This window comes from Gadus chalcogrammus, chromosome 8 (assembly GCF_026213295.1).
Source record: "Gadus chalcogrammus isolate NIFS_2021 chromosome 8, NIFS_Gcha_1.0, whole genome shotgun sequence".
In the NCBI taxonomy this organism is placed as follows: domain Eukaryota; kingdom Metazoa; phylum Chordata; class Actinopteri; order Gadiformes; family Gadidae; genus Gadus; species Gadus chalcogrammus.
In genome coordinates this window covers 9,312,166-9,338,629 of record NC_079419.1, presented here as the reverse complement: position 1 = coordinate 9,338,629, position 26,464 = coordinate 9,312,166, and the positions used below count along the sequence as shown (strand labels likewise).

Below are 26,464 nucleotides of genomic sequence, written 5' to 3'. Positions count from 1 at the left end.
TGTTATATCAGCGAGGCTACTGTAAACCCTTCGTCCGGGGTCTTTGTGCTCCTGTAGGTGCAATTGTGTTCAGTCAAGGGCAGCGGCAACAGGGGAGAAGCTATTAAGGTCCTCTGGGTAACAAATCAACATAAAACCAGAGCTTGTATTTTTAGCAAACCCCTTTGAGGGGGCCTTTTCCCTTCTCTTTTTTTTTAACCATCTGGGGGAGAAGAGCATGCAGGCGATTCCTGCTCATCTCCTCTGGACTCCTGTCCTGTGCATAGAGGTCACCGAGGAACCCACCGGACTGGGTTGTGGTGTTCTTTGGGACAACATGGCCGCGTTCCTGCTTTGTTGTTGTTTGTATTGGTTGTTTTTTTTTTATGTTCTTTTTGGCGGATAGAAGGGGAGCGGCACTTACGTTTTATAGTGAGTTCTCCGTAATTGGACACTCCAACCCCTTTGTCCGAGTGGACGATGCAGCGGTAGCGGCCCGAGTCGCCCTTGGTGGTGTTCTCCACATCGAAAGTGCCTATGAAGCGGCGGTTGTTCCAAGGTTTAGTGGCCTTCATGGGGGCCTCGCGTCCACCGATGCCCTGTTTGGAATGGACACAAACACAGGACGTCCAAAACGGGAGAGTTTAATTAGCAAAGTGGCTTGACCTTGTGTGCTATCAGAGGCATTGTCTGTGTATGTGTGTGTGTGTGTCTCTGTGTGTGTGTGTGTGTCTGTGTCTGTGTGTGTGTGTGTGTGTGTGTGTGTGTGTGTGTGTGTGTGTGTGTGTGTGTCTGTGTGTGTGTCTGTGTGTGTGTGTGTGTGTGTGTGTGTGTGTGTGTGTGTGTGTGTGTGTGTGTGTGTGTGTCTGTTTGTGGGGCTGGGGGTCTGTGAGTGATGTATTGCATCCGACTCCTTTGGGAATTACACACAAAAAAAACACAAACATGCTTAAATGTGCCACAAATTCACATGCACCATGCACACACTCACGCGCGCGCACGCACACGCAAACGCACACACGCCCGCGTGGAGTGGGCTCTCCCCAGCTGTCACCCCTCACAGCAGGCAGATGGGGGACATTTGTTCATTAGAAATATTTCTTCATTACTGTCATCAGGGGACTTCACTTAATGTTTGTTTTCCAGCTCCTGTGCTAATGAGGACGTGTTTGTTAAAATGATGGAGTACCTGGCAGAGGACCTTTTGCCCGGCGCCATGCCCCCGCTGATGGCGCGCTTGACAGCGTGCTTAGCGGCAAACGGCGACGGGGTCTCATCCGCCAGATGCGCTACCACCACCTCCGCCGCCGCCACCGCGGTGCAAGGTCAACCCGAGACTGCTGGGAAGCTCTGCTTCCGCCAGATATAGTACAAGGCTCAACCTACGCCGCCTGACAACCTATATAGGTTAGGACCACGCCGCGGTAATCTGAAGCTAATGCGCAGCGCTGTGCTGTTAGTCCAGGCTGCTGCTGCTGCTGCTAATGCTGCTTCTGCTGCTGGTGCTGCTAATGCTGCTGTTTATGCTGCTTCTCCTGCTAATGCTAATGCTGCTGCTGCTGCTAATGCTGGGGCTACTGGGAAATGTTAGCCATGCTGCGAGTCATGTGGGGGGAGGAGGGAAATGTGTCTGTTTGGATTGAATGGACAATCTACTCTACTGAAGAGGAGGTGTTGACACAAGGCTAGAGGAGAGAGGGTGGGATTAGCATTTGGGAAGATAATCTGTGTTTTGATCGTAATTTGATTGTATTGCAGAGTAAAGCCGAGTATGATGTTAAAATAAATAGTTTATTTAAATGCTTAATAGATTCATTTGCTGGAATGACTATTTTATAGACCATTATGGTTAACCAAACAGTTTTCTCTGTGATCAACAGAAAAAACTGATCATTTGAGGGAAAGTTGTTTTCATGTATAAAGCCCTTAATCCCATTCACAGTCTCGAGTGTATAGTCTGTGTAGTCCACAGGCATATGCTAGGCCTAAATGTTTTTGGGAGAAAGAATTGTCAACGGCAACCAACGCCCTGCAGAAAGCAGGATAGAAATATAATTTAATAACAAACCTGGAGCCAGAGGTGAAAGTTGTCCCTCTTGCGACCATTGACAGTGCAGTGGAAAGAAGCGGTCTGTCCAGCATTGACCTCCACACCCTTTATGGTCAGGAAGTGAGGCGTGTTCACTGAAATAAAAAATGAAATAGTGAGGGTAAAAACAAAATGAAGACACCATGATTGTCTCTAGATTGTTGCTAGGTTATCATGAATAGGTTATCATTTAAACATTTAAACACCCAACCATAAGCTTTGAGCTCGATCTTTTGTAAGTTCTTCAAAAAGCATTCTTCTTATTTTCAACTGTGCTCATTATCCGTTAACTGAGTTCACTGATTAGGATGGTCCACAGAAAAAAAACGTATGTAGAACGTTTTTGATTAGTACCCCGATTCAGCACAGAAAAAAAATAGGGCAATTCAACAGGACGACCTTGATTTGAAACAAACTAAATCTCCAAAGACTTGGCAATAGCTAATTGTATAACTTTCATCATTGACGCACACGCCTATTGAAGATTATTTCATCCGCTGCCTTTTAAACTAAGCCACTCTTATAACTTTGACCTATTAGTCCTTTCAATGAAAAATTACAGAAATCATTTTTTTCCAAAGCAAAGATTCTCTTTCTTATTGATGGAAAGCCAGAGCGGTCCCCTAGTGTCATTATTACAAGCCAGTGTGCGATATTCCTGAGGGCCGCATGAATAGAAAATGAATCGTCTGTCCTCCACTCAGGACTCACTGCGATTATGTTGGAGATACGCCATCGCCTACTCGTTGGATTATTGATCGGCTCGCACCTTTACACATTCCCACAATGATCACGTAGCTAGAGGCCATAGATTGATTTAAGTACATCTATGTGAGATACGGGTCCCCATACGAATCCATCTCATTGACGTCAAATGTGTTGGAATTCAGTCGCTTTCAGTCGCGTGTATTTATCAATAGATTGATTGATGCTTAAATTGTATAAACCACTTTATGAAACAGAGGTATATTAGACAGAAACATGTGTGTGATTGCATGCAATTTACTTCCCTGTTACAGCTGCAATTATTTTGACGGTAAACAGTAATCTGTCACAGGCCTAGTGTTAATTGTGCTTATAGACGTAGCGTATTATTTTGTTTTGTTGTGGCATTTGTTTATCCATGGGCTAATGTGTTTAGATACTAATATATCAAATTAAGGAATTATACTGTAGTGTATGACCATCATTGCATCGTTTGCATTACAAAGTGTATTTCGGAGTGTTTTCAAATAATGCTATGTGAGTGTTAGAATCTGTGCGTGCGTGCGTGCGTGCGTGCGTGCGTGCGTGCGTGCGTGCGTGCGTGCGTGCGTGCGTGCGTGCGTGCGTGCGTGCGTGCGTGCGTGCGTGCGTGCGTGCGTGCGTGCGTGCGTGCGTGCGTGCGTGCGTGCGTGCGTGCGTGCGTGCGTGCGTGCGTGCGTGCGTGCGTGCGTGCGTGCGTGCGTGCGTGCGTGCGTGCGTGCGTGCGTGCGTGCGTGCGTGCGTGCGTGCGTGCGTGCGTGCGTGCGTGCGTGCGTGCGTGCGTGCGTGCGTGCAAGGTTAAGGCTGTATCCAAGAATTTATTAGTGGCCTATTGTGGCAGAACCTCGTATTTTCCGAGATAAAACTTTTTAGAGGCTTCGCATGCGTTTGCGTGGGGCCGTTCAGGTCGGTCGCCTTGAAAATGTAATGGGAGGGATATTAATATTTGGCAGATGTCAGGAACAGCACAATGAGCCTTTGATGATGCTCTTTCTTTCTTTTTTATAGGTGATGAAAGTAGAAGAAGGACTTACTGCATTGATGGCCCTGGACGGCGACATCTTTGATGGCCAGCACACCCCGCTGGCCCGAGGTAACCACTTCAAACACAATCTGAAAGAGGAGGAGGAGGAAGACGCATGAACTCCAGTGATTAATAGACACACGTCTGCAAATGGCACTGGCGTATGGCTGCCCTTTACCCCGCCAGCCTGGATAAGCCTTTAACCGTACAGGCGCATACCGCAGCAATGGGGTCCGCTCAGTCACAGCACCGCGGGGCCGCTGACATTATTTCCGCCATATGCCAACGCGGCTAGGTGTTATGACAAGGCGTGATCCTAATGAGCATGGACAGGCAGGTGGTGTCCGTAGCACACGGCCCTGCTGGTTAACGCTGCGGTGGTGGCAGTGTGTTCAACAGCACCGACCGCACTGCTGGTTAACGTAAAGTTGCGGTGGTGTGTTCAACAGCACCGACCCCACTGCTGGTTAACGTAAAGTTGCGGTGGTGTGTTCAACAGCACCGACCCCACTGCTGGTTAACGCTACAGTGGTGGAGGTGTGTTCAACAGCACGGACCCCACTGCTGGTTAACGCAAGTAGGGGTGGGGGTTGGTTCAACAGAACTGGCCCTACTGCTAAGTGTGGTGGTGGTTATTACTAACTTGTTTGGCGTACTTAGATACCGTTTAGCCTACCTAGCATCTCATAGCATGAGATGCATGAGATCAAGCATGCCCTGTGCAGGATCACCCAGTTGTTTGTGGGTAATTTTACAAGGCAGGCACGTGTGTAAATCTTATTTCAGCAGTGACAAAAATAAACCAAATACATTGTTCAGAAAAACATGATCCTATCCTTAGAGGCCAAGATCCCTAGCAAAACAAATGGTTGTCAGCATGAGAGGGCGTGGCCCAGTGCTGAATGTTAGGAGGTATGTACTCCCCTGGCTTCAGGATCATATAAAGGGACAGGGGAATGCCCAAACCCCAGAGGGTGTGGTGTCTGGAGGGAGTGCTTTGCCACACGCATGCTGCCAATGTTCGGCATGCCATCGTTCTCTAATAATAACATGCATCCTTTCTGTAGTTTATATATGCACTGATGTGTACGTGCTTTTTTTAGGCCTCACTGAAGACATGTGTTTGCGTGTCGCCAGCCGGGGGTTAAAAGGCCCCCCGACACACGCACACACACACACACACACACACACACACACACACACACACACACACACACACACACACACACACACACACACACACACACACACACACACACACACACACACACACACACACACACACACACACATTCCTTTCCAACACTGTTCGAACATCGGATCATGGAAACGAGCTTGGTGATCATTGTCTGTTGCAAGGGAGAATTCCTTCAGATGAACCCTCTAATTATACATGCCTTTTTAGTCTCGTGAAATATGAAAGTGAATGTCTTGGGTGCCAATTATGGCCTCATTAAGGGCTAATTTAAAGGAAATTAAAAGGCCAACGACTCCATATCACCACCACCAGACAAATGAACTGATCCCAACTCTCTAATTGAAATCTTTTGTTTGCGCAACAGACATCCGTCAGCAGGGCTAACGGCTGTGATATAATTGATTCCAGCATCAATGCTAGCGCGGAGTGCATAATTGGGACTGACCCTCGGTGAAGAAGATTCACAGGGGACAAAGGCAGCCAGAGTCACGCGGAGAGATCCCCCCCCCCCCCCGCGCTCGTTTGTCAAAATGACAGGAAGTCGACCCCAGCCCTCGCTGTGCAACATCACCGGACCGCTCCGTCTCCCAGAGACCAGCCTACGCTCTACATTACACCAGGATTGATTCACTCCAGAGCCAGGGGGGGCCATGGTGTTGATAACAAGAATATAGAGGGAATAGGTGTTCACTTGTTGATTGTGTAACAGTGCCTGTATAATAATAATAATAATAATAATAATTGATCAGTTTTTTATAGCGCTTTTCTAAATACTCAAAGACGCTTTACAAATAAGAAAGGAATACATACAGACAGTACAGACAATCAAACAAAAAAAAATAAACAACACCACAACAATAGGCAACACATTAAGTGAGCGGGAGAGAGTGGAAGATGGCGGAGGATGATTTCTCAAATGTTGTAAGTGGTCCTGAAGAGATAGGTTTTAAGTCGACTTTTGTCGTCTTACAGTGTATCAGAGTTTCGGATGGCCAGAGGGAAGGAGTTCCAGAGGGTAGGGGCGGCGATGGCGAAGGCTCTGTCCCCCAGGGTGCGATACTTAGTCTTGGTGATGGAGGTGAGAAGGTTGGCATCAGCGGAGCGTTGGCGGCGAGTGGGGGAGTGGCGATGGAGGAGATCTGTTATGTACCAGGGTGCAAAGTTGTTTAGCGCTTTGTAGGTGGAGAGGAGGATCTTGAAATTGATGCGTTGTTTTGTTGGAAGCCAATGAAGTTGACGGAGGATGGGAGTAATGTGTTCTCAGGAGGGGGAGTTAGTAAGCAGTCGGGCAGCAGAGTTTTGTACATATTGCAATTTTTGAAGAATAGTGGAGGGGAGGCCATACAGAATGCTATTGCAATGGTCGAGTCTGCAAGTGATGAAGGCGTGGGTAGGTGTTTTGGCAGCTGAGGATGAAAGAGTGGGTCGAAGGCGTGCAATGCTGCGGAGGTGGAAGAAGGACGTTTTTCTGAGACTGTTCATGTGTGACTTGAAGGAGAGCGTGGGGTCCATGATGATGCCGAGGTTTCTGACCAGGGGGAAGGGAGTGACAGAGTGACCATCGATGCAAAGTGTGAAGTTCTGGGAGGTGGGGCTGATGGTTTTTGGGCCCAAGATGATCATTTCAGTTTTATTGCCGTTGAGTTTGAGGAAGTTGTGGTCCATCCAGGTTTTGATGTCAGTGAGAGTGGATAGGAGGCAGGAGTATTGGCTGTGGTGGTGATGTATAATTGGGTATCGTCAGCGTAACAGTGGAATTGAAGAGCATGGCGGCGGATGATGTGACCTAGTGGGAGCATGCAGAGGATGAAGAGGATGGGGCCAAGCACTGAGCCTTGGGGGACTCCGTGTGAGACAGGGATGGTGTAGGATTTGTGGTTGTTAATGGAGATGTATTGGAATCTTTCAGACAGGTAGGAGGTGAACCAGTAGAGAGCAGAGTCAGTGATGCCAATGGATTGCAGACGGCTGAGGAGGATGGAGTGATTGACGTGTCGAAGGCAGCACTGAGGTCGAGGAGGAGGAGAATGGTGAGGGGGCCGGAGTCAGAGGAGAGTAGGAGGTCGTTGGTGACTTTAAGTAGGGCTGTTTCAGTACTGTGGTGGGATCGGAAGCCGGATTGGAATGTTTCGTACAGGTTATTGGAGAGGAGGTATTGCTTGAGTTGCGTTGCGACGGCTCTTTCCATTTGTTTTGAGAGGAACGTCAGGTTGGAGATGGGTCTGAAGTTGTTGGGGTTGTCGGAGTCAAGGCCAGGTTTTTTAAGGAGGGGGGTGATGGCAGCAAGCTTAAGAGGGGGGGGGGGGGGAACGGTGCCAGAGTTTAGGGAGGAGTTGATGGTGTCTGTGATGAGAGAGGTGAAACAGGCATTGACGAGTTCAGAAGGCATGGGGTCCAGGGGGGAGGTGGAAGATTTCATGGTGGAGCGTATTTTGGAGAGGTCTGCTGTGGTTATGGGTGAGAAGATGGAAAGCCAGTGGTTAGGGGTTGAAGGAAGTGGCGGTTCTGAGTCAAGGCTTGTGGCAGAGGAGGTGGCAAGCTGGTTGTGGATGATTTCTATCTTGGAGTGGAAAAATGATAGGAAGTTATTGCATTTCTCCGGGGTGAATGAGGATGAGATGTTATCCTGGGGTTTGAGGAGTTTATTTATGGTTGTGAAAAGAGTGAGTGGGTTGGAGGATCCAGATTGAATGATGCCAGAGTAGAAGACAGAACGGGCTTTGTTGAGTGCTGATTTGTAGAGGTGCATGTGCTCTTTGTAGGTGAGGGCGTGTACTGTGAGGCCGGTTTTCTTGTGTAGTCGTTTTAGTTGTCTAACGGCCCGATTCCACCGGACACGTTACGGCCGCGTTACGGCCGCGTTACGGCTGCGGCACGTCTTGGCCGCGGTCACCGCAGCAGATAGCTTCCACTCTATTCAATGAGACCATTTCCACCGGGCGTGCTGCGGAACGTTTCAGCAGCGTCCCAGGAGCGGCTCGACGCGCCGCAGCGCTATCATTCCATAGCACTTCTATTTTTGACGCAAGCCGTTGCTGAACCGCGTCAATTTCAACAGAGCAGATCGAGCAGGATGTGAAAAAGTTAAAGCCATAGAGCATCCGGTCAATTTTCAAAATAAAACACAATACTCATGTAGCCTATCACAACTTCACATCAACATTATTACGTCATGACCGGTGGCACCAGGTCAGCAGTCAATCAATCAAAGGGTCTCAGAGGGTCGGCAACATGGACAACGAGAGACTCATTGTCGAAGTTCAGCAACATGAAGTCATTTATGTACCAAATCATCCTTTTTATAATGAAAATGGCCGGAAGGACAAAGCGTGGCATTTAATGGCAGTAGTTTTGGGAGTGGAAGGTGAGTACATTAGGTTTAGGATTATCGCGTGATCTCGTAATCTCGCGTGAATACGGCTGGCTCGCAAGGCAGCGCTGCGCTGCCGTAACGCGCCCGGTGGAAATGCACGCAGGGCAGAAGACGCAGAAGACGTTTTTTGAGTTTGTAAAGTTCCGGGGTGAACAAAGGGGGTCAGTTTTCGTTTTCAGGGGGGCCAGTTTGTTGAGGGAGGTAGACAGTGTGTTGTTTTAGATGTTGACGAGGTCCATGGGGGCTGGATTTACAGGAAAGGTGAGGCCGGAGAGAGTGTTTGATATGCAGCTGGAGAGAGAAACTGGACAGATGGATTTAAGATTGCAGAAAGTGATTTTGCGGTCCTGTTTGGGTTCGGGGGCGGGAATGTCAATAACAAGTGAGATGGCCAGGTGGTCAGAGATGGAGAGGTCGGTGCTGGAGACATTGTGGATGTGGAGGCTAGAGGAGCAAACCAGGTCTAGGATGTGCCCAAGGTTGTGGGCACAAACTAAAGCAGTTGAGTAGGTCCAGGAAGTCCATAGCGTTTTTACATTCCGGTGAGTCAATGTGGAGGTTAAAATCGCCATGGAGTAAAACAGATTGTGCAGTGATGAATTCAGAGAGATCTGGGAGGAATGATGGGTTGGGTTTGGGGGGGCGGTAAATGATTGAAATGATGAGAGGTTTGGGGCCGGGTAGCTTGAAAGCCAGGTGTTCAAATGATGGGGCAGCAGGGATGGAGAGTGGGGTGGGTTGGAGGTCTTGAATAGTACCTATTATATGGTGTTGGCGGCTGTATGGAAGATGTTGACCTGTTGCATGCTTTCATTTGTCGGACAATGAAAGGGCATGGAGGAATGTTGAGTAATTTGCTGAAGAACGCATGACAATCTCAATTAAAAGTTTTAATGATCACCTGACAGCAGAGTAATTATCAAAGGCTCAAAGGCTCGTTTTGAAAAAAAATAAAAAAACTCATCTGTAATTAAAATATAATTTCTGAGTATTGGGTGGCTTCCCTTTTGACAATCACGTAGGTTACTGTGCAATTATAGATACCTATAATTAGCCCTATGTTGCTAATTAGTGGCAATTTTCAAGGAGCTCTTCTCTCCCTCCACTAAAGAGTGGTGGAGCACGGATGGTTATGATACAAGAGAAGTTTTTCCCATGTTGTGGCCTATGACAAATACCAACAGAGGCAGTCATTTCGCTTTCTGTCCAAGGGTTTGGACCAGGGCTGCAACAACGAATCGATAAAATCGATAAAAATGTATTACTAAAAGCGAAATTGGTCATTGATTTGTGCGATTAATACGTCACTCGTAGGCGCGGCGCTGCACGCCCACAGCGAGCTTTAGTGTGAGCGATCACAGCTTGTATTTTGGTCATATCTTAACACTGGACTGTAGGCCTATATGAAAGTGTTGTACCTTCACTGTCTGGGTTAAAAAAACTCCTTCAACTCAGTATCCGTCTAGTCCAATCGAAAACTCTGCTGCTGCAGACGGTGTGCAGACGGGCTCTGAGTCGGCCCCGCATGCATCAACAGTCATTTAAAGCAGCGGTAGTAATCACACGACCGGACGGTGTAGAAAGTCCCGTCAGTTAAAAATAGTAATCCAGTTTTTAAATCCATGTTAAAATCGGCAGGATATAGAGCTAGTTAGCTAAGAAAAGATAGCAAACAGTGTCAAAGGTGATGTGTTCAGGTAGGCTCAGTAATAGAATTGACGTGTTCAAATGCAACACAAAATAAAAATCATCTGAGATTTTGGCGAAAACCTGTTTTCCCAGCAATATAAAATAGATAGTAAAGATGGAATTATGACCTGTTTAACGTCCTATCTTGAACTATGATCATCGTATCAGCAATTAAAGCATTAATAAAAGTTATATTTCTAGGAGTCTCGAGGATTGGTATCAATATCAATAAAAATTAACGATCTCCTGTCATCTGAGAAATTAAGATGAATTATTTTAGCATTAACTGGTTAAAGATCTTATCGGTTGACCTGTTAACCATGGACATCCCTTATATACTGTATAGATATAAATGTATATCGTACATTGTATGTTTTTTTTGTGATATCCCAGTTATGTTTTTTTTTTTTTTATCATTTAATATTACTTTTAATAGTTCCGAGATGTTGGAGCAATAACCTGGTGTTTTTACACTTCAGTCTGCACTGTGAATTTGAAGTAATGTTCAGCTTTTGAATAAAGATGCGGCAATTACAAATGTTTTTATCCGATTCATCGATTAATCTAAAAAAATAATCTACCAATTAATCGATTATTAAAATAATCGTTAGTTGCAGCCCTAGTTTGGACACTGGATGTTTCACAAGACTCAGTGTCTTGTAGCATGGTAGGCTGGTTATAAATACTTTAACTGATACAAACATCTGCATGTAAACAACTCTACCATTGAAGAAAATGTTTGTAATTAATAAATGATTAGGTATTGGATTCGATTACATAGCCTCTACATATTGTATGGCATAACACAATAAAATATGTAACTCTGGTAAATGCCTGTATCCAATACATCTTACACTATACACTTACAGCTGGGCTGGCGGTTGTATCAACAGATAAACAGAGAGATCTCGGTCCTATCCTGAAACCCGGCCTGCCTCAGCGACAGCAGTGATGCCCCCGCCACTGTTTACTCCTTACCCAGTTTTCAACACCAAACACCACCGCGCGTCAGGAGGCAGACTTGGGGGGGGGGGGGGGGGGGGCATGCGTGCACCGGTGTGCGTCCTGTGCCGCAGCTGCCGGCCTCTACCCCCTTTCTCCTTCTTCTTCGGGCGGCCTTCATTAAGCAGGGAAAGGGACGGGCTCCCCTGGAGTTATTCAGCGGGGAGAAGCTCAGCAGTGTCCCTTGTTAGCTTAGTTATCGGCGTGGCCATGATGAGCGGGCAGACCTGCCTCCCCCCCCCCCCCCCGGCTACCTACACGGCCGAGCCCTGCCTGGCCGCCGTAATGAAAAAATCCACCGGGGGGCCGTTCTCCTGCTGGGAGGTTAAGGGTTCTCTCTGCATCAATTAACATTTGGTGGGCTACTCGGAAGGAGCCCGGTGAACACTAATGGCCAGGCGAGTGTGAAATCACCCCCGCCAAGGCCCCCCCTCTGTCATGCTCGCTGGCGAGTTCAAATGAGTTCCGGAATGGAAAAAGAGGAGCCGGGAGTGTGAAAAGAGACTGGGAAGAGATTACCATGGATACCGAGGTAGTTTCGTGAATCAATAATTTATCTGTTTCCTAGGAGTTGTAAAAACGTGCCTGTGTGCGGCTGTTTTGGTCTCCCTCAAAACCGTTAGTTTTGTTTGTTGTCATTGTTCTCTTCGGAAAAAAACGTGTTATTGAGTCATACCCCGAAACCTAACGCCAGTGTTAACCCAAAAGTGTCCGCACTCCCTTCCTACGCGACACACGTAAGCCTGTGTGGAAAACCTGGAGGTGCGGCGTACCTGGTAGAAGTTGGGCCAGTAGGTGCTGACGGCCAGCTCCACCTGGCCCCAGGTGCGGGTGGCGGGGCCAGAGACGTTCCAGATAGGCATGCCCAGAGGGCTGTTGTTCTCCTTGATGTAGACGTTGAGCTGGCCGGGCCGGCTGTTGTCCCGGCCTCCAACGTAGTAGTGGAAGAGGACGCAGTGGGTGTCGTTCTCCTTCAGCTGGGGCGTCAGCAGCAGGGCCTTCTGGCCGGCGAAGCGGCCCGACGTGTTCACCATCATGAAGGCGGGGCCTGGAGGACATGGGAGGGGAAATGGAGGTGATGAGGATGACCTCCGTGGGGGTCGGTCGCTGTGTCTGTGGTCCGACGGGTGGACACTCAGGAACTAGGGCTGAGCGATTGATCGAATTCAAACCGGCAACCCAATGTAATAGTACGCGATATACAAATCGCAAAGGCTGCGATACTTTTGCTGTTACTGACTGGAGATTAGTAAGATTCGTATTTATTTTTCTTTTACAATTCAATAAGTAAGATTAAATAAGGATGGTATAATATCAATTCATGCATCAATTCATCTCAACACACGCATGAATGATTTATTGCTTGTTTAGTGAATAATACAGAACATTAAAAAAACGAAAAAATAATTGCAATATTGGTCGAAATAATCACAATTTCATTATTTGCCCAAATCTTTCAGCCCAAACCTCCCCGGGGTCGGTCACTGTTTGCGTCTGTGGTCCGAAGGATGGACGCTCAAATATGAAAGCGAAACAGGACTGATAGTTCTTTACATGAGCTTTAAAAGTCCATTATCTAAGACATTAAAGCTGTGAGTTTTACGATGAATCATAATGAGAGTAAAGGTTTAAAATCTGCGTTAAGGATAAATATGAAATTTATGTAGAGGTCATTCCCTCCGAATAACCTCGACATAATTTAGACATTTTATGGGACTTCCTCTATGTGTCCTTTTATGTGGAATGACCGGCGGCCAATCACAGTCATAAAAATGCAGAATCATTGAGAGGAGTCTCTCTTTGCCTAAATGACAGATCGCTGGGAGATGATGAAAAATCAATAAGTGGTCATATATTTGCCAAGCAAGGCCCATTTAGCTTTTATCATTTGGGTTCTATATTAAAGGTTAATCTAATTCTCTCCCCACTTGCCAATAAAACACAAGTGAGAATGATTACGCTGGCAAACTTTCAATGAGACGTGGGACACATTCTGTTTGTCATCATCCTGCATTGCTTGGCTCGGGAATAAAGTCTCACCGAAAAGTGAGACAGCAACGGTGGGTGCCAAAAACCACGCAATGACGCACGCCATGCCTGTTAATTCTCAATGTCAAATTGTACCCTGTTTTTGTGATTTTCATTGTTCAAAATTATAAAAGGGCCACCTCTAGCTAATTAAGAGACCACAACCACAACACAGCAATAGATCTGGGATTACTTTTTTTGTTGGCTTCACCATCGAGACAAACACTCAGGATGACCAACTAGCGGTTTCGCCGTGTGCCCAGAGTTTGCTAGCCCCAGAACCCTTGTGGTTCAACGACTCTGGTTTTGGCCACGAAGTGTTGTGCCACACTTGTGATGCACCGCAATTTCATCTGTCTACAGCCTCAGATTACAAGGCGCAGTGCTTGTCATGTTTACAGAATGGAACTAGAGACAAACAGCGGAGGTCGAAGAACAGAAGAAGAAGAAGAAGAAGAAGAAGAAGAAGAGGAGTGAGGAAGAGCGGGAGCTGTTGTGGGTTGTGATGACAACCAGTCAATGTTCCCTGGTTTCGCCCGTCATGTGCGGTGCCAAGTTGTTTCTCGGCAGGATCCCGACAGAATGGGATCTTGTGGGCCCTGTAATTTCATGTTCACATAGCACCATTCAGGGACAACCTTAAAAAAGATCCAATGTCTTCAAAAGCCAGGATATTGCATCCTTAACAGAGAAAATCAATTCCAATCTGTCTCCTCTACTTAGTCTCATGTAGCCTAATTGTTTCTGAGGCTATCCAGGAAGTCATGTGCTAGGATTGAGAGGCTGTTACTAAAAATGACTTTGAGACACTTATTTGTCCGATTTCAATCAGGCGGCTCCACGCAAGTGCTTTGAGGTCTCCCTAGTAACAATGAACCATCTGTTCAGGTGCCCAAACCATTTACGTTTTTTTTGTTTCCCCCCAGAGGGGCGTCAACCACCCTTGGTGTTATGCGAACCAGCACTAATAATCCGATGATGAATTGTTCAATTGTAACTCAAGTTACAAAGACAAAACATGCTGGCACCATGGCTTTCCACTATGATTAAAACAGGTTGCTTACTATTCATGGGAAACAGTCACATCGCAGTACCGTAGCACATGAGATTTATGCATGAGTGCGTCTGCTGTTGGTAATTAGAGAAGCAGCATTTGTACATCTGTACCACGATGTTAATGAAACATTAATAAAACAATGGGTACACTGTGTAATGAGTCGCATCTTGTTTGCCACATCTTTAAATGTTTCCGTTAATGTGTATTAAGAGTTTCTCCGATTATATATCAGCCAGAAAAACAACCTTATTATCGTGTAAGGGGATCCGTTAAACAACAAGGTAGCTTAGTCCCCATATTCTAAATCCAAAAATTCTGTCGGGTTTAGGTCACTGCAGCCAGAAGAGAAAGGCTCATTATCAACTACCCGAATACGATGACAAGTAAGAATAGAATGTTTCAAGGGGACCTGTGACAACTCATCATGACGCCTTTGTAGTCCCCAGACAGAACAAAAAAGTCTGTCATTCAGTAGCCTGGCACTCCAAGCCATAATGACCGCAAAAAAACACAGGAGAGGATGACAAACTAATTAGCAAGCTTATCTAAGAGTAATATATATATATATAAATAGCATCATGTATCAATGTGTTAGTCCTGTGCTAATGTGGTAGAGATGAACAAGATGTTTTCTGTCTTCTTTTTCTTCTTCCTCCATCTCTCTGCTTGGTGCCTGAACAATGACATGTTCAGGACCAATTAAAAATAAAGAGCCCCTCACATTGGAAGGCTCAGTCAGCTCTGTAACTCCATAAAGAGCAGTGCTCTGCTATCGCAGACTCTGAGGTATTCACCAGCACAAATGTACAATTATTCCAATGTAGGCCATGTTCACCTTTAATTATAGTGATGACTGCACAAAAACTACATGACATTGCCTTGTATGAAATACTAATTCTCAAAAGAGGACATTCGGAAGCAGTGGGGCTCCAGAGGTTCTGAATTATAGATGACGTAATCTATCGAAAATTAATACAAAAGAAAAGATTTCACAAATATGAATTTGTAATTCGTTGATTTGACCTGATGTAGGAACTGAAGGAAATACAGAAATAGTTTGAATTTGGAAGGTAGAAAACTGTTGCCTGGGTTTACCACTGTCTGACTGTGGCATGGATGTTTAATGAGCTATTCTTTCATCCAGTAGTCCAGGGGGTGTTTTCCAAAATATAGTTTTTACCAAACACATAAGTGAGTTTATTTATTTGTGGTTGACTGGCATCAAATGCTTCTCAGGTGTGTGAGGCTGACATAAAAAACCGACAATGCATCCAGTCAACGCTTAACCCATCCGACAGATCACGTGCCAGTAGTTATTTGCGTGGAATTCAGGTTGTTTGTGATGAAGAGAAGCAAGCGCCCTTGTGTATTGACTCTGCTGCAAGATTTTTCAAAGTGGCATCTCTGAGTCGAGCGTCCTGCTCACAAATTGGCAATCAAACCCAAAATGAACGTCCCACGGGGGACAATCCGAACCACTTAGCGCTTTCACTCTCTGGGTCCTAACAGATCACCTCCTCAAATAGGAGAAACTACAAAACACAACGCCCCGACTCGAGGTCTCCGGTCGCCGCCCCTTGCGACCCAGGGCCTGTCTAATAAACCACTGAGTCATTTAAATTGAATCTCATTTGTCAGAGCGGCATGCTCCTGCCTCCGCAAACATCACCCCGAGGCACGGGTGACATCTAATAAGCCTACTGTCAGAAGGTCCCATAAACACCATGAACCCTCGCCTTCGTACACACGGTGAAGAGGGCCGTCCATTCAATGCCTAGAGCCTCTCCATAAGACCAGCCGGAAAGGGAAAATGAGCTCAACGGACTATACGGTAGCATGGAGAACATGGTGGCATTGGTACATTTCCTGTCATATATCATCACCGTGTATTTTGTGCACTTGAAGATGCCTGACAAATTCAATAGGCAGAAGTAACATGCACCATTATTGTTATTGTGTATTTTGCCCGTGCTCACAATTGCCTTTCTGTCAATGTACTGTTATTGTGATTGTCATTGTGGTGGAATATAGCAGTAGCATGATTGACGGTAGTGTGATTTATGTTCTTGGCTGAGACAAGCAGAGGAAAAGCAAGAAGCCATGAAAACATTTGTCAATGGTGATGTGGAAAGTAAAAACAATATCTTTCTAGATTTATCTCCAAACAGAAGAGAATGCTATTGTTGTTTTGAGGCAATATACTTGTTTTCATTTGTGTACAATAAGTCATCCTCACTTATCATCCACACTCACTACAAATTAATAAATACAATATCAATTCAGAAGTCTAGGCGGAGAGAAAACTGCCTGACTGGACATGTTATGGTCAATTGCGTCACAGGATTTAAATAACCAGCTATAAATTGTTCATTTTTCATTATTGCATTGATCCACATTGAATCAGATCATGGGATACAGGTGCATGACCCAAAATTTGCCTCGAGATTGGTTGACCACTGTTATATAAACCACCGGCTGAGTATTGCAAATATAGCTGTACACAGATTGCTTTAGCGAGCTATATATAATAAGTAATAAGTAATTCATTGCAAACCTTCCGAAGAAATATCTAATCTTATTTGTCATGTTATTGCCATTATAATCCACATTTTGTTTGTTTTTTTGTTTTGTCTGTGCTTGCTTGTGTATAGGCTAGTATATTTTTATACTATACTATATTTTCGGTCTGATACCACATGTTCTATGATTAATGATGAGATGAAATGGTTAATTTAATCCTATATAAGCATGCAATGACACTACTGTCTGCTGCTACAGGAAGAAAATGGCATTGCTATAGCAAAGACTGAAGATGGAAGATTGAGAGAAGCAGTAGATTGCATTTTATTAATCAGATTCAATATTGTGTGAAAGAAAATAAGGCTAAAATGGCTGTAAAATGGCTATGGAATCCCCTTGTAATTTAGTTCACTCCAATTGCGAACTTTCTTCCCAATCATAAAAGTCTATCGGATGCATTGGATGGAGGTATTTAGATTCATTATGGGTTGAGTGATGGGTACAAGTGGAGGATATAATTTGCAATAATGACTAGTGCTCATTATTTCGCCTGCATTCGGAGTCCTGAACTCTGGAGAAAATCGTTATGTTGGGGGGGGAATCAAAATGGAGGGGCGCTCTTTAAATCCAGACCCTCCAGGTCTCATTTGCTAATAAAATTCACAGAGGTCACAACCGCAGCAAAGCTCACCAGCCGCTTTGGAAATGTCAATGAAGACAGCGCTATTCTCCCTTTCAGCCACCAATCTAAAAAGATCTCGCTGTGAGGGGGTAAGGTTAATGTGGGTAGCCGGGGCTTCTGCTCAATTTTCTAGACATTTCCCTGTGTTCTCTGAAACATGATAGAAGCCTTAAAAAATAACACTGAATAAGTTCGGTGCTTGACGGTATGGCTGGTGGCGCCTTTTCCCCGGGGTTGAACGAAATTCACCCCGAAAACCATCCATCATCCTATCCGCATTTATATTCAAAAGGGTTGACGTGGCAACCGGTGATGCCTGTTGTGGGCCGTGACAACGACCCCTTTTGCTGAGTGTCAATCAATGTCTTCCGTTTGATGTTAATTATGTAATCTCAATACGTCCCCCAGAAATGAGGCTCTCCTGCTGATGACCCAACCGCTGGACCACCCCCGAGGGTTAGCCATGTCTCCAGAGTCACCTGGCCGACGTGGATCGTTTGCCGTTATCACACGTGTGCTGAGACACGATGCAATATGCAAATGTGTCCTCCAACATGACCGTTTGGTGTGCCATCATAATCCTGTTAAAAGTAGCGTGTGCAATCCCATTTGGTAGGTCCCGCCTCAGCCTTTGTCCCGAGCTTCGCAGACACACCGAATTCTGGAAATCTGTAATTCTGGGAAAAACGTTGAACAGTGGAGTTTATTCACAAATGTACGAAATGACTCCCCTTAGTGACACTATAATAATATCGTGGTGCTTCTCCTTAACCTCACAATGATGCAAACATCTGAGGGCTCTGGGTTTTCACATGAAGTTGGGGTCGGATTCAAAAGCAATTAGCTTATTTTCACACCCTGGGCGCCCTCTTGTCTGGCTCCCATCGACGGAAAATTGCATCTTTAGCTGATGTGATTTTAAATTCTGATTACATTTGCGATGCCCTTCAGTTAGCTGTAGTTTTCTGTGCTACCATTTGACATGGTTATGGCTTCCCTTTGTAGTAAAAGGCAGAACCAGCCAGAGTAACCATCCCAGGGAGAGCGAGGTCTAGACCTGTACATTGCCTCCTGATGTCATGGTCAAAAAAAAAGGCCAGGTATAAATGTGTGACTTCTGAGAACAATGTGCTCTTCAAACATTGACTTTGGCCTTGCTCTGGGAAGCAATATCCAAAAGTAGCGACGGTGGTAATCGTTGACAAGAATCTATCAGACACTGAGATGATCACTGCCGCCCTGTGACGACTCATCCGCCTGGTCCTTTCTTCTGGTCCAAGGACATTGACAGGCACACTGAGAGACAGCTTCAGCCAGACGACCTATTGCAATTTTCCTCTCTCTTCCTCCCCACCAATTTAGAGACACACATTATGGCAAAAACAATGCGCCATTCTGCTGTTGCCTGTGTTTTCTATTGTACTTAGCATAACACAAAAACTCTAATTAATCTCCGTTAGAGGACTCTATTCTCCCGGTCCTCTCGCCGTTTCTCCCTGGAACGAGTCTCCGGAGAGGTTTGGGTAGCAGCAGTCCACTGCTGGCAGACACTATGGCACCATCAGGGAAGAGGCAACCTCTGTACCAGCTGGGGCCCACTAAAAAACAAGGTCCTTTTAAATGGCATCTGGACGTACCACCGCACCCTGCACCCGTCAGATCCACAGAACCGCTACTCTACTTCAAACAGCCTCGAAGTCCCTCCCACAGCAGGCCTGTCCGTCCTTCTCCGAAAATGATGTTAAAGGATTGTATGCAAAGTTGAAAAAAATCATTAAAATAATTCAGTCTTGAACAGTTGATCTTCTACCCCAACAAGAAAGCAATCAACCGCCCGACCCTCAAATTTCATTCCCCTCTCGGAAAATGAACAGTTGCACAGTTGTGCCCAAGGTTGACATATTTTTTTTCCTGATAGAGGCATGGAACGGAGTCCAACTCAGGTCTCCAAGGCTGACAGATACTCATCTTGGCTGAGGGTTTGTATTTTCGATGTTTTTTTTTTACCACGATGACCCAGGACAGATGAGGCTTGCAATGACAGTGTTTGCTTGGGGGTTGAGTCCGGTTGGCTTGGCTAGGGGGAAACATGCTGGGGTGTGGCCAAGCACACACACATGCACACAGCCACACACACACACACACACACACACACACACACACACACACACACACACACACACACAGCCACACACACACACACACACACACACACACACACACACACACACACACACACACACACACACACACACACACACACACACACACACACACACACACACACACAGGGCTGAGCCACCCTCAAGGAGCCAAAGCATGCAATCAGAGCTGCGCTGAGGGATAAACAAGGGCACTCTGCGTCCAGACGTAGCAATTAGGTAGGGAAAGCATCCGAGTAAACAACCCGGGCTTTCAGGCCCCCACTGAAGCTCGTGTTTTCGCCTTTATGTGCTCAACGGGAAAGAGGTGGTGGTAGTGGTGGTGGTGTTGGTGGTGGTAGTGGGATCCATCCCCTTCATGTGGACAGGAGGGTGGGGGTGTTATTCTGGGTTTCCTTTTGGTATGTATTTACACCTCGGGTGGAATAAGGGCCACTTTGGTCCTGATCTGGGAGGGGATGAGTTGAAACGCAGAGTAAGTCCTTACTGGGATTTGTGGCCCAGGCATATCAACATGTTGTATATAAGGATGTTAAGTCCTTGCTGCACAAACTGAGCTCCATTTGGCAAATTAATTTGTTATTATGTTGATTGGTACAATGTCATTTAATGGGTAATGGATGTTTTCATTAAATGTTATCGGAATGAGCATTAGAAGGGATATTAGTACTATCAGGCATTTGTTTACAGCCGATAGGACTGATAAAAATTGAGGTCTTATTCATCTAAATAAGAGATCTTCCAGCTTTTTATTACCTTATAATAGCGGTGAACAAAAGGGACAAATTATATATTAAGCACTTATTTATGCTCGATCTAGTTCAAACTCATTCAGGCTGGTGATGACTATGACCATATGTGCTGCCGGAAGCAACAACATAAATAACAAAACATAGTCAGGGTGAAGGGATGTTTTAATAATCCTCACCTTGATCATACATTCCCTTTGCCGTCAACAAACTTTATTTGAAGAAGCTGCTGTACAAAATGTCTTCCTTGGACGTGTTTGAGCTGGTAATGCGGCCGGCCTTGTCCACTTCTAATTCCATTCCCTCTCCACCGCGGCCGGGGGGAATAACGATCGGTTGTGGGAGCGTGCTGAGGCTGTTTGCAAGCCGTTCATAAGTATGGGTTGAGAGGGACATGGCAATAGCAGGTGAGATAGCTTTTTTTTCAAGCGGTGTGGCTTTCACCTAAATGCATTTCTATTCAACCTCCCCCGCCGCTCATCCCAAAACAATTTTAGCCATCGAGTGCCACTACATTTCATGGCTCTTTCACAGCGGTCAAAGAGGGGAGATTACTGTTTTATATGGCAGGCGGTGTGCACTGGCACGGAGAAGCGGAGGGAGAGCAATGCCGCAACCCGCTAATTACCCACAATTCAAAGTGCGGAGGGTGAAAAGCGCGCCTGTTTTTGGAGGGTACTCGTGCTAGAAGGCACAATCAGAGATGCCTCTTCAGCAGACATGCGACTTTAATCAGGTATGTTAAATTTAGCCGGCTAGCGTGTTGTTAATTTCAGGGTTAAGTCTCTGTTGAGGCTCCGCCGCCACCTTTGTCCGACCTCTGCGTGTGCCGACATAAATCATTTGCGACGGAAAAAGGTAGGAGCCCAACCGCCCACCCCTGCCTCTAGCACTCCAGACACAGGTAATGTCCCCCTGGGTGGTTCCACACGGACCCCCCTGACACACACCGATGCGTGCAGCTTCCCGGGCACGGGGACTGGTAGAAATTAGCACGGGCCCGCTAATTAATTCACCCCCTGTCACCGAGGAGGCCAGGCGCAATCTATCTGCCACGCAGCCTTTGTGAGATTAGGCGTCAGAGGAGGGGGGGGAAAACAATATCCATTAGTTTACCACACCACCTTTGTTGGATGGAGCATGAAAAAAACAAAAGCGCCGGTTCCATTAGTCTGATGCCTTCTGTGTCTCCTGCCCTGGTGGTGGTTGTGACTCCCCGTTTCAAAGTGTACGAGGAGCGATCAATGAAACATTAAAGAGACAAATTGCGCGAGGCGGAGACAACGTGCGGGGGAAGGCATTCTGATGAATCTTTCTGCGTCGGGGGCTGACGAAGGAGAGGATTCTTTAATTGAAATGGATTTTGAGTATTTTAATATCAAATGGATTCCCGGTGCTTTTGTCTCTATTTGCATTGTTGTCACAAAGGAGTGGGGTAGCTGGATATTGATGTGCGACCAGGCACCATCAACAACCTTCATCAATGATAAAAGAGGGAATAGAGCTGGACAGATGGAGGGAGAATGTGCCAATGTTCCTTTCTCCGTGAGGCAGATACTAATAGTTTTTAAGATTCATAAGAAGAATAAATATGAACTTCTATTAATAAGTAATTCCTTGCGTGATGCGTGTGCGTAGCACAGTCTGTGTGATGTGAACAGGGATTTTAATAGATTTTTCGACTCTCAATGGCCTGAATGCCTTCGGTTTACGACAGCCGTCCCTTATTAAGAAAATAATGCAGTCGAGAACAAGCAACGTTTTTCTGTGAGACAGGCTTTTGTTAGCGTGGCACTCCTCTTTCTATGCTTCGCCTAAGGTGTGAAAATGGCCATACTATATAACAATGATGCTTTCTCCCCACCGACGGTGTCCCCTACTTTACCTGAGGGCGTCCAGGGATCCGGGGAGGGCTTCTCTCGGGCGATGACCTGCTCCCAGTCAAGGTCATCCTCCCGGCCTTGGCTGTAGCCGCAGCCTGCCAGTGGCTTCTCAAAGTTACAGTCACCTGTGACAAAAAAAGGGGGGAGAAATTGATACTGTTATATGGCTTTTCCATTAACTTGCCGCCCAAATGAATGAGCACATAAATTACATTCCCCCCGCCCGCCCGCCCGCCCGCCCGCCCCTCCACCCCTCCACCAACCTTCCCCTTTTCTTTCACCAGCCCTGTTCGTAATGCAATACTCCAGACAATGAGATGCATTTAAGTGAGACAGACTGACGGATTACTGTAGCGGGCGAGGCACAACATACATTACCATCATTAGCAACACGGCAGTCCAATTCCACTATGACAAGTATGAAGTGGCCGAACTCCATCATCGTTAGACATTATGTTCACAAGCCGCGCCACCATCTAGAGGAAATTGATTTATTTTGGTTCCCGCATAACTTTCTGCTGTTTATGGACTTTAGTCCTCCTTGTTCCCTCTAATCTCCCCCCAAAGAGCTTCGGCGGGGCTCGTCATGCGATCACTTGAAACAAACAACCGTGTGATCGGAAAGTAGCAACGACGAGACACCGACGGCAACCAACCCCCTCCTTCCACACGGCCACAACCACACAGACACCAACCCAGCCAATCTAAACGCCTTTCGCTCCCATCCATAAATCTGAGCCACAATATTGGACAGGAAGACGGTCCATCCATATTGCACCACCTCCGGGGGTCCCCCTCCTATAGCGCGGTCCGCCTCCGCCTCAGAGCCCGACAGGTGACTTAACGCCGTGTATACGGCTTGATGTTGTTCGGGATCGCAGGATTATAGGCCGCTGTTTATTGCCGCGGCTTGTTTGCCGTTTGTTTTCTTTAGAGCGCCGCGAGAGCGTGTGTCACATGCGCGTTTTATTGCCCAGAGAGGAGCGGTCGTTGAGCCAGAATCTACGCCCGGCCAAAAACCAATATCTCATCTCTTACAAGCTCCTTGTGACATTCTCAACGGGTAAAGGCTAGGAGCACCGCTCTTTGTTTTTCCATTTATCTCCGCGGTGACATTTACAGTACATGTGCAAATGAGTGGCCAAACGGAGAGAACACGGTATAATTAATATCCAGCTCTATAGGGCAGCCACTAATGATATATTTGCTGCTTTGTCTGTTTTTTGAGTGGGTGCGTGTAGAGAGGGGAGGGAAGATTGCCAATATATCATTATACTGGTAAAAGGTTGGGGGGGGTTGTTAAGATCTTGTCTGGAAAGACTGAAAAAAATCCATGGGCTTGTAGCTTGTAGGGCCGTGGCTGAGAGCGCGGGGCTGTGGCCGGTTGGGAATGTCAAGCGTAGGCGACTGCATGGAATGGCAATCTCTGAGACGGGGAGTCAATCACCCACGACATCATCTTGTTATCCTCCTCCAATCTCCCCTCCATACCGTCTGCCGTGCATGGCTATGTGTTCCCGGTGTGCCTGGTGCCGCCGCCACCGCGGAAGCAGCAATTGATAGTAAATTGCAGCATTTCCTCCCACACACTTGAACAACAGGGTCTTTATTTCTGTAAGGTGACACAAGGCCTCTTTTTTAGACACCATTCACAAATGACAATAACATTGCGATAACAACATTGTTGTTTTTTTCGTGTCACATAACACGTTACCTATGATTACGATGTCTAATTGGATCATTTTAGTTTGTTTACATTTGGATTTCCATTACCGCCGACGTAATGTTATTTATTTATACTTTTACTGGGATATATTTTAACTTGGAATTTGCTAACAGGTCTGCGGTAAAAAAGAAAAAACGTGCCATTTGGAGAAAACCTAGCCGGTACCAACAGAATATGAAATAACTCGACAACGAGAGCCTTAAGATTGAGTGTCAAGTAGGCCACACCTGTTGCTGCAGACCGCAAACAGGAAGGAACCAGTGGCTGTACTGGGCATTACTTGGCATGGACCCAACAGGAATGTGTGGAACTAACAGAATGTAAAGCAGGGAACGACTGAAAAACATCTGTGCTCTAGCCACCATCTCTGGAGATATGAAATAGTGCATCTATATATAAAAATATTGAATTACAATGTGACAAATGGATACGCTATATATAGAATATTTCGCTTGAATATCGTATCAATATCATCTTGTGTGCTTGTGTGTTTGTGAATGTGCGCATGACATGCGTGTGCGTGTGTTTTTGAGCACGCATTGGTGCGTGTGCCTGAGCTTTTTAGACCTTAGATATTACTTTGTCTCTCGCACCTGGTAGACTGGTTCAGTACAGTCAATATTTACAGAGATGAACCCAACCAATGAACAGCCCTTCCACGTCTTTTCAACAGGCCTCGATTCCAAACATGGCTAGCCTTGAGAAATAAAAACCCTATCACATAGTTATAAAAAAAATTATACATATACATATATATATATATATATGCACCTTAATTTTTTTTTGCCTTTGCATTTCTGTTTAGATCTATAACTACATTTCGTGGTCTCTGCACACTACTTGTACTCTGCACAATGACAAAGTTTAATCAAATCTAATCTAGATTTGATTCAACTTCATATATATATTGGCCTAACATTGCCATCAAGAGCAATGTATCCAGAGACAGCGGGCGATTGGAGAATTTGCATTGAAGTAAAATAACCCACTCCCCAAAGAACATGCGCCCGCTTTCTGTTTAATTTTGAAGGGTTTCATTTTCAAATGTCAAGCCCGTGTTTAATAATGACTCGGAAGAGGGAGACAGGAGAGACGTGTCAGTTTGAAGCTTCATAGGAATCCAGACTTCACACGCCACACGACAATCTTCTATTCCCTGGCTATAAATTATTCCCTTTGCGCTCGGCGGATTTCAACACAAGGAATATTAGCCGCAATCCACTGACGCCTGGTTCGGCAATGATCGCTACTAATACACACAAACTGCGGCAGACAGGAGCCCAGTAAGACACCCTGATCAAAGGAAGGATGCAAATACAGATTTACATTTGTCAAATTAAAATAGTGTTCAGTGTCAAGTACCACCCCTGGACAGATTCGTGAAGGACCATATAGGGGGCCACCATGGAGCTGTCATACTTCAATAATATGTGTTTCATTTTGCACACACAATTTTGCATATTGCATGCTCCAATCACACACTTAAATTGCTGTACCCCTATAGTACCTGCTCCCCCACAATACCTCCCCATGTTGGTTCCCGGTCATGATTGTCTCTTTGAATTGGTTCTCTCCACCTCTTATATAGTTGGAATGTTGGTAGTATGTACACTTGATTTAGAGCCCTATGAATGGTTAGTGTCAACCAAAGTCATATGAGTGTATCAGTTTATTTACAAGCGATACTTCAGCAATTAATAACGTGTGTTTTCCATTGGGTCATTTCCCCCCCATGTTTGACTAAAAATTTGTTGGGATATTAACCGGAAAAGCCATGATTCATAATCTGAGTAGATTGCACAATTACATTACAAGTAAATAATAGATATGTTTCTAGCCGATAATGTGTCTCTCTCTTTTCAGAGAGAGACATAAGGGTAAAGTAGTCTTTGTGGTCAGAAGAAAAGCAATTTGTAAACCAATGCTATAGTGCTTAGCAAATGTTGAATATTGAGAATGACTCAAATTAATTAAAATACATTACAATGTTTCCATGGCAAAGCCAATACCCATATGAAGAAACTTTTCCAGAGGATTGCGCCATATTTAGAGATTGTCAACTATGCAGCGCATCACAATAAACACTGTAATCATCTGAGAGACATCATCCATCTTAGTTATAGGTTATTTTCAGAAGTATACTGTGTATACTACACAACTGTGTTAAGCAGTCAGTCATTAAAACCCCCTATTAAAGCCTGTTTGTCTTAATATAGCAGCATATCAAACCCTCAGAAAAGATTTAAAATTGCTATTGACCTGAAATCCAATGATGCAATCTAATGGTTCACAAAAATGGAAAGCACAAAGTACATGAAAGGAAAAAAACGACTTACAAATTAAAACAAAAACAAAAAAAGAAAGGATGACTGATTATATATTAAATGCCTTCCACAGAAATGTGTGTCTCTCCAACTGGGTCTCCTCAAGAGAAATGTGGCGCGTGCATGCAAATGAACAAATCAATCAATATCATCATAACAGTGCACGCACCCTAGGAGGTTTCAATTGGTGTCAGCGTGTGGCACTACCCAAACATAATCAGCCGCGACAGCTACT

The 26,464-nt window shown here is 45.5% G+C and overlaps 1 protein-coding gene across 1 annotated transcript in view; it reads right to left on the bottom strand.

Moving 5' to 3' along the window:
- The window catches only part of LOC130387241 (receptor-type tyrosine-protein phosphatase mu-like), a 126,554-nt gene extending 104,293 nt beyond the window's left edge, over positions 1-22,261 (bottom strand). Inside the window, exons 1-5 of the mRNA XM_056596255.1 lie at positions 22,182-22,261; positions 11,872-12,146; positions 3,847-3,925; positions 2,048-2,163; positions 404-578 (exon numbers count right to left, since the gene is read on the bottom strand). Of these exons, the coding sequence (XP_056452230.1) occupies positions 404-578; positions 2,048-2,163; positions 3,847-3,925; positions 11,872-12,135 (634 nt within the window). The 5' untranslated portion in view covers positions 12,136-12,146; positions 22,182-22,261. The remainder of the gene's footprint in view (positions 1-403; positions 579-2,047; positions 2,164-3,846; positions 3,926-11,871; positions 12,147-22,181) is intronic.
- Between the last annotated feature and the right edge of the window lie 4,203 nt (positions 22,262-26,464).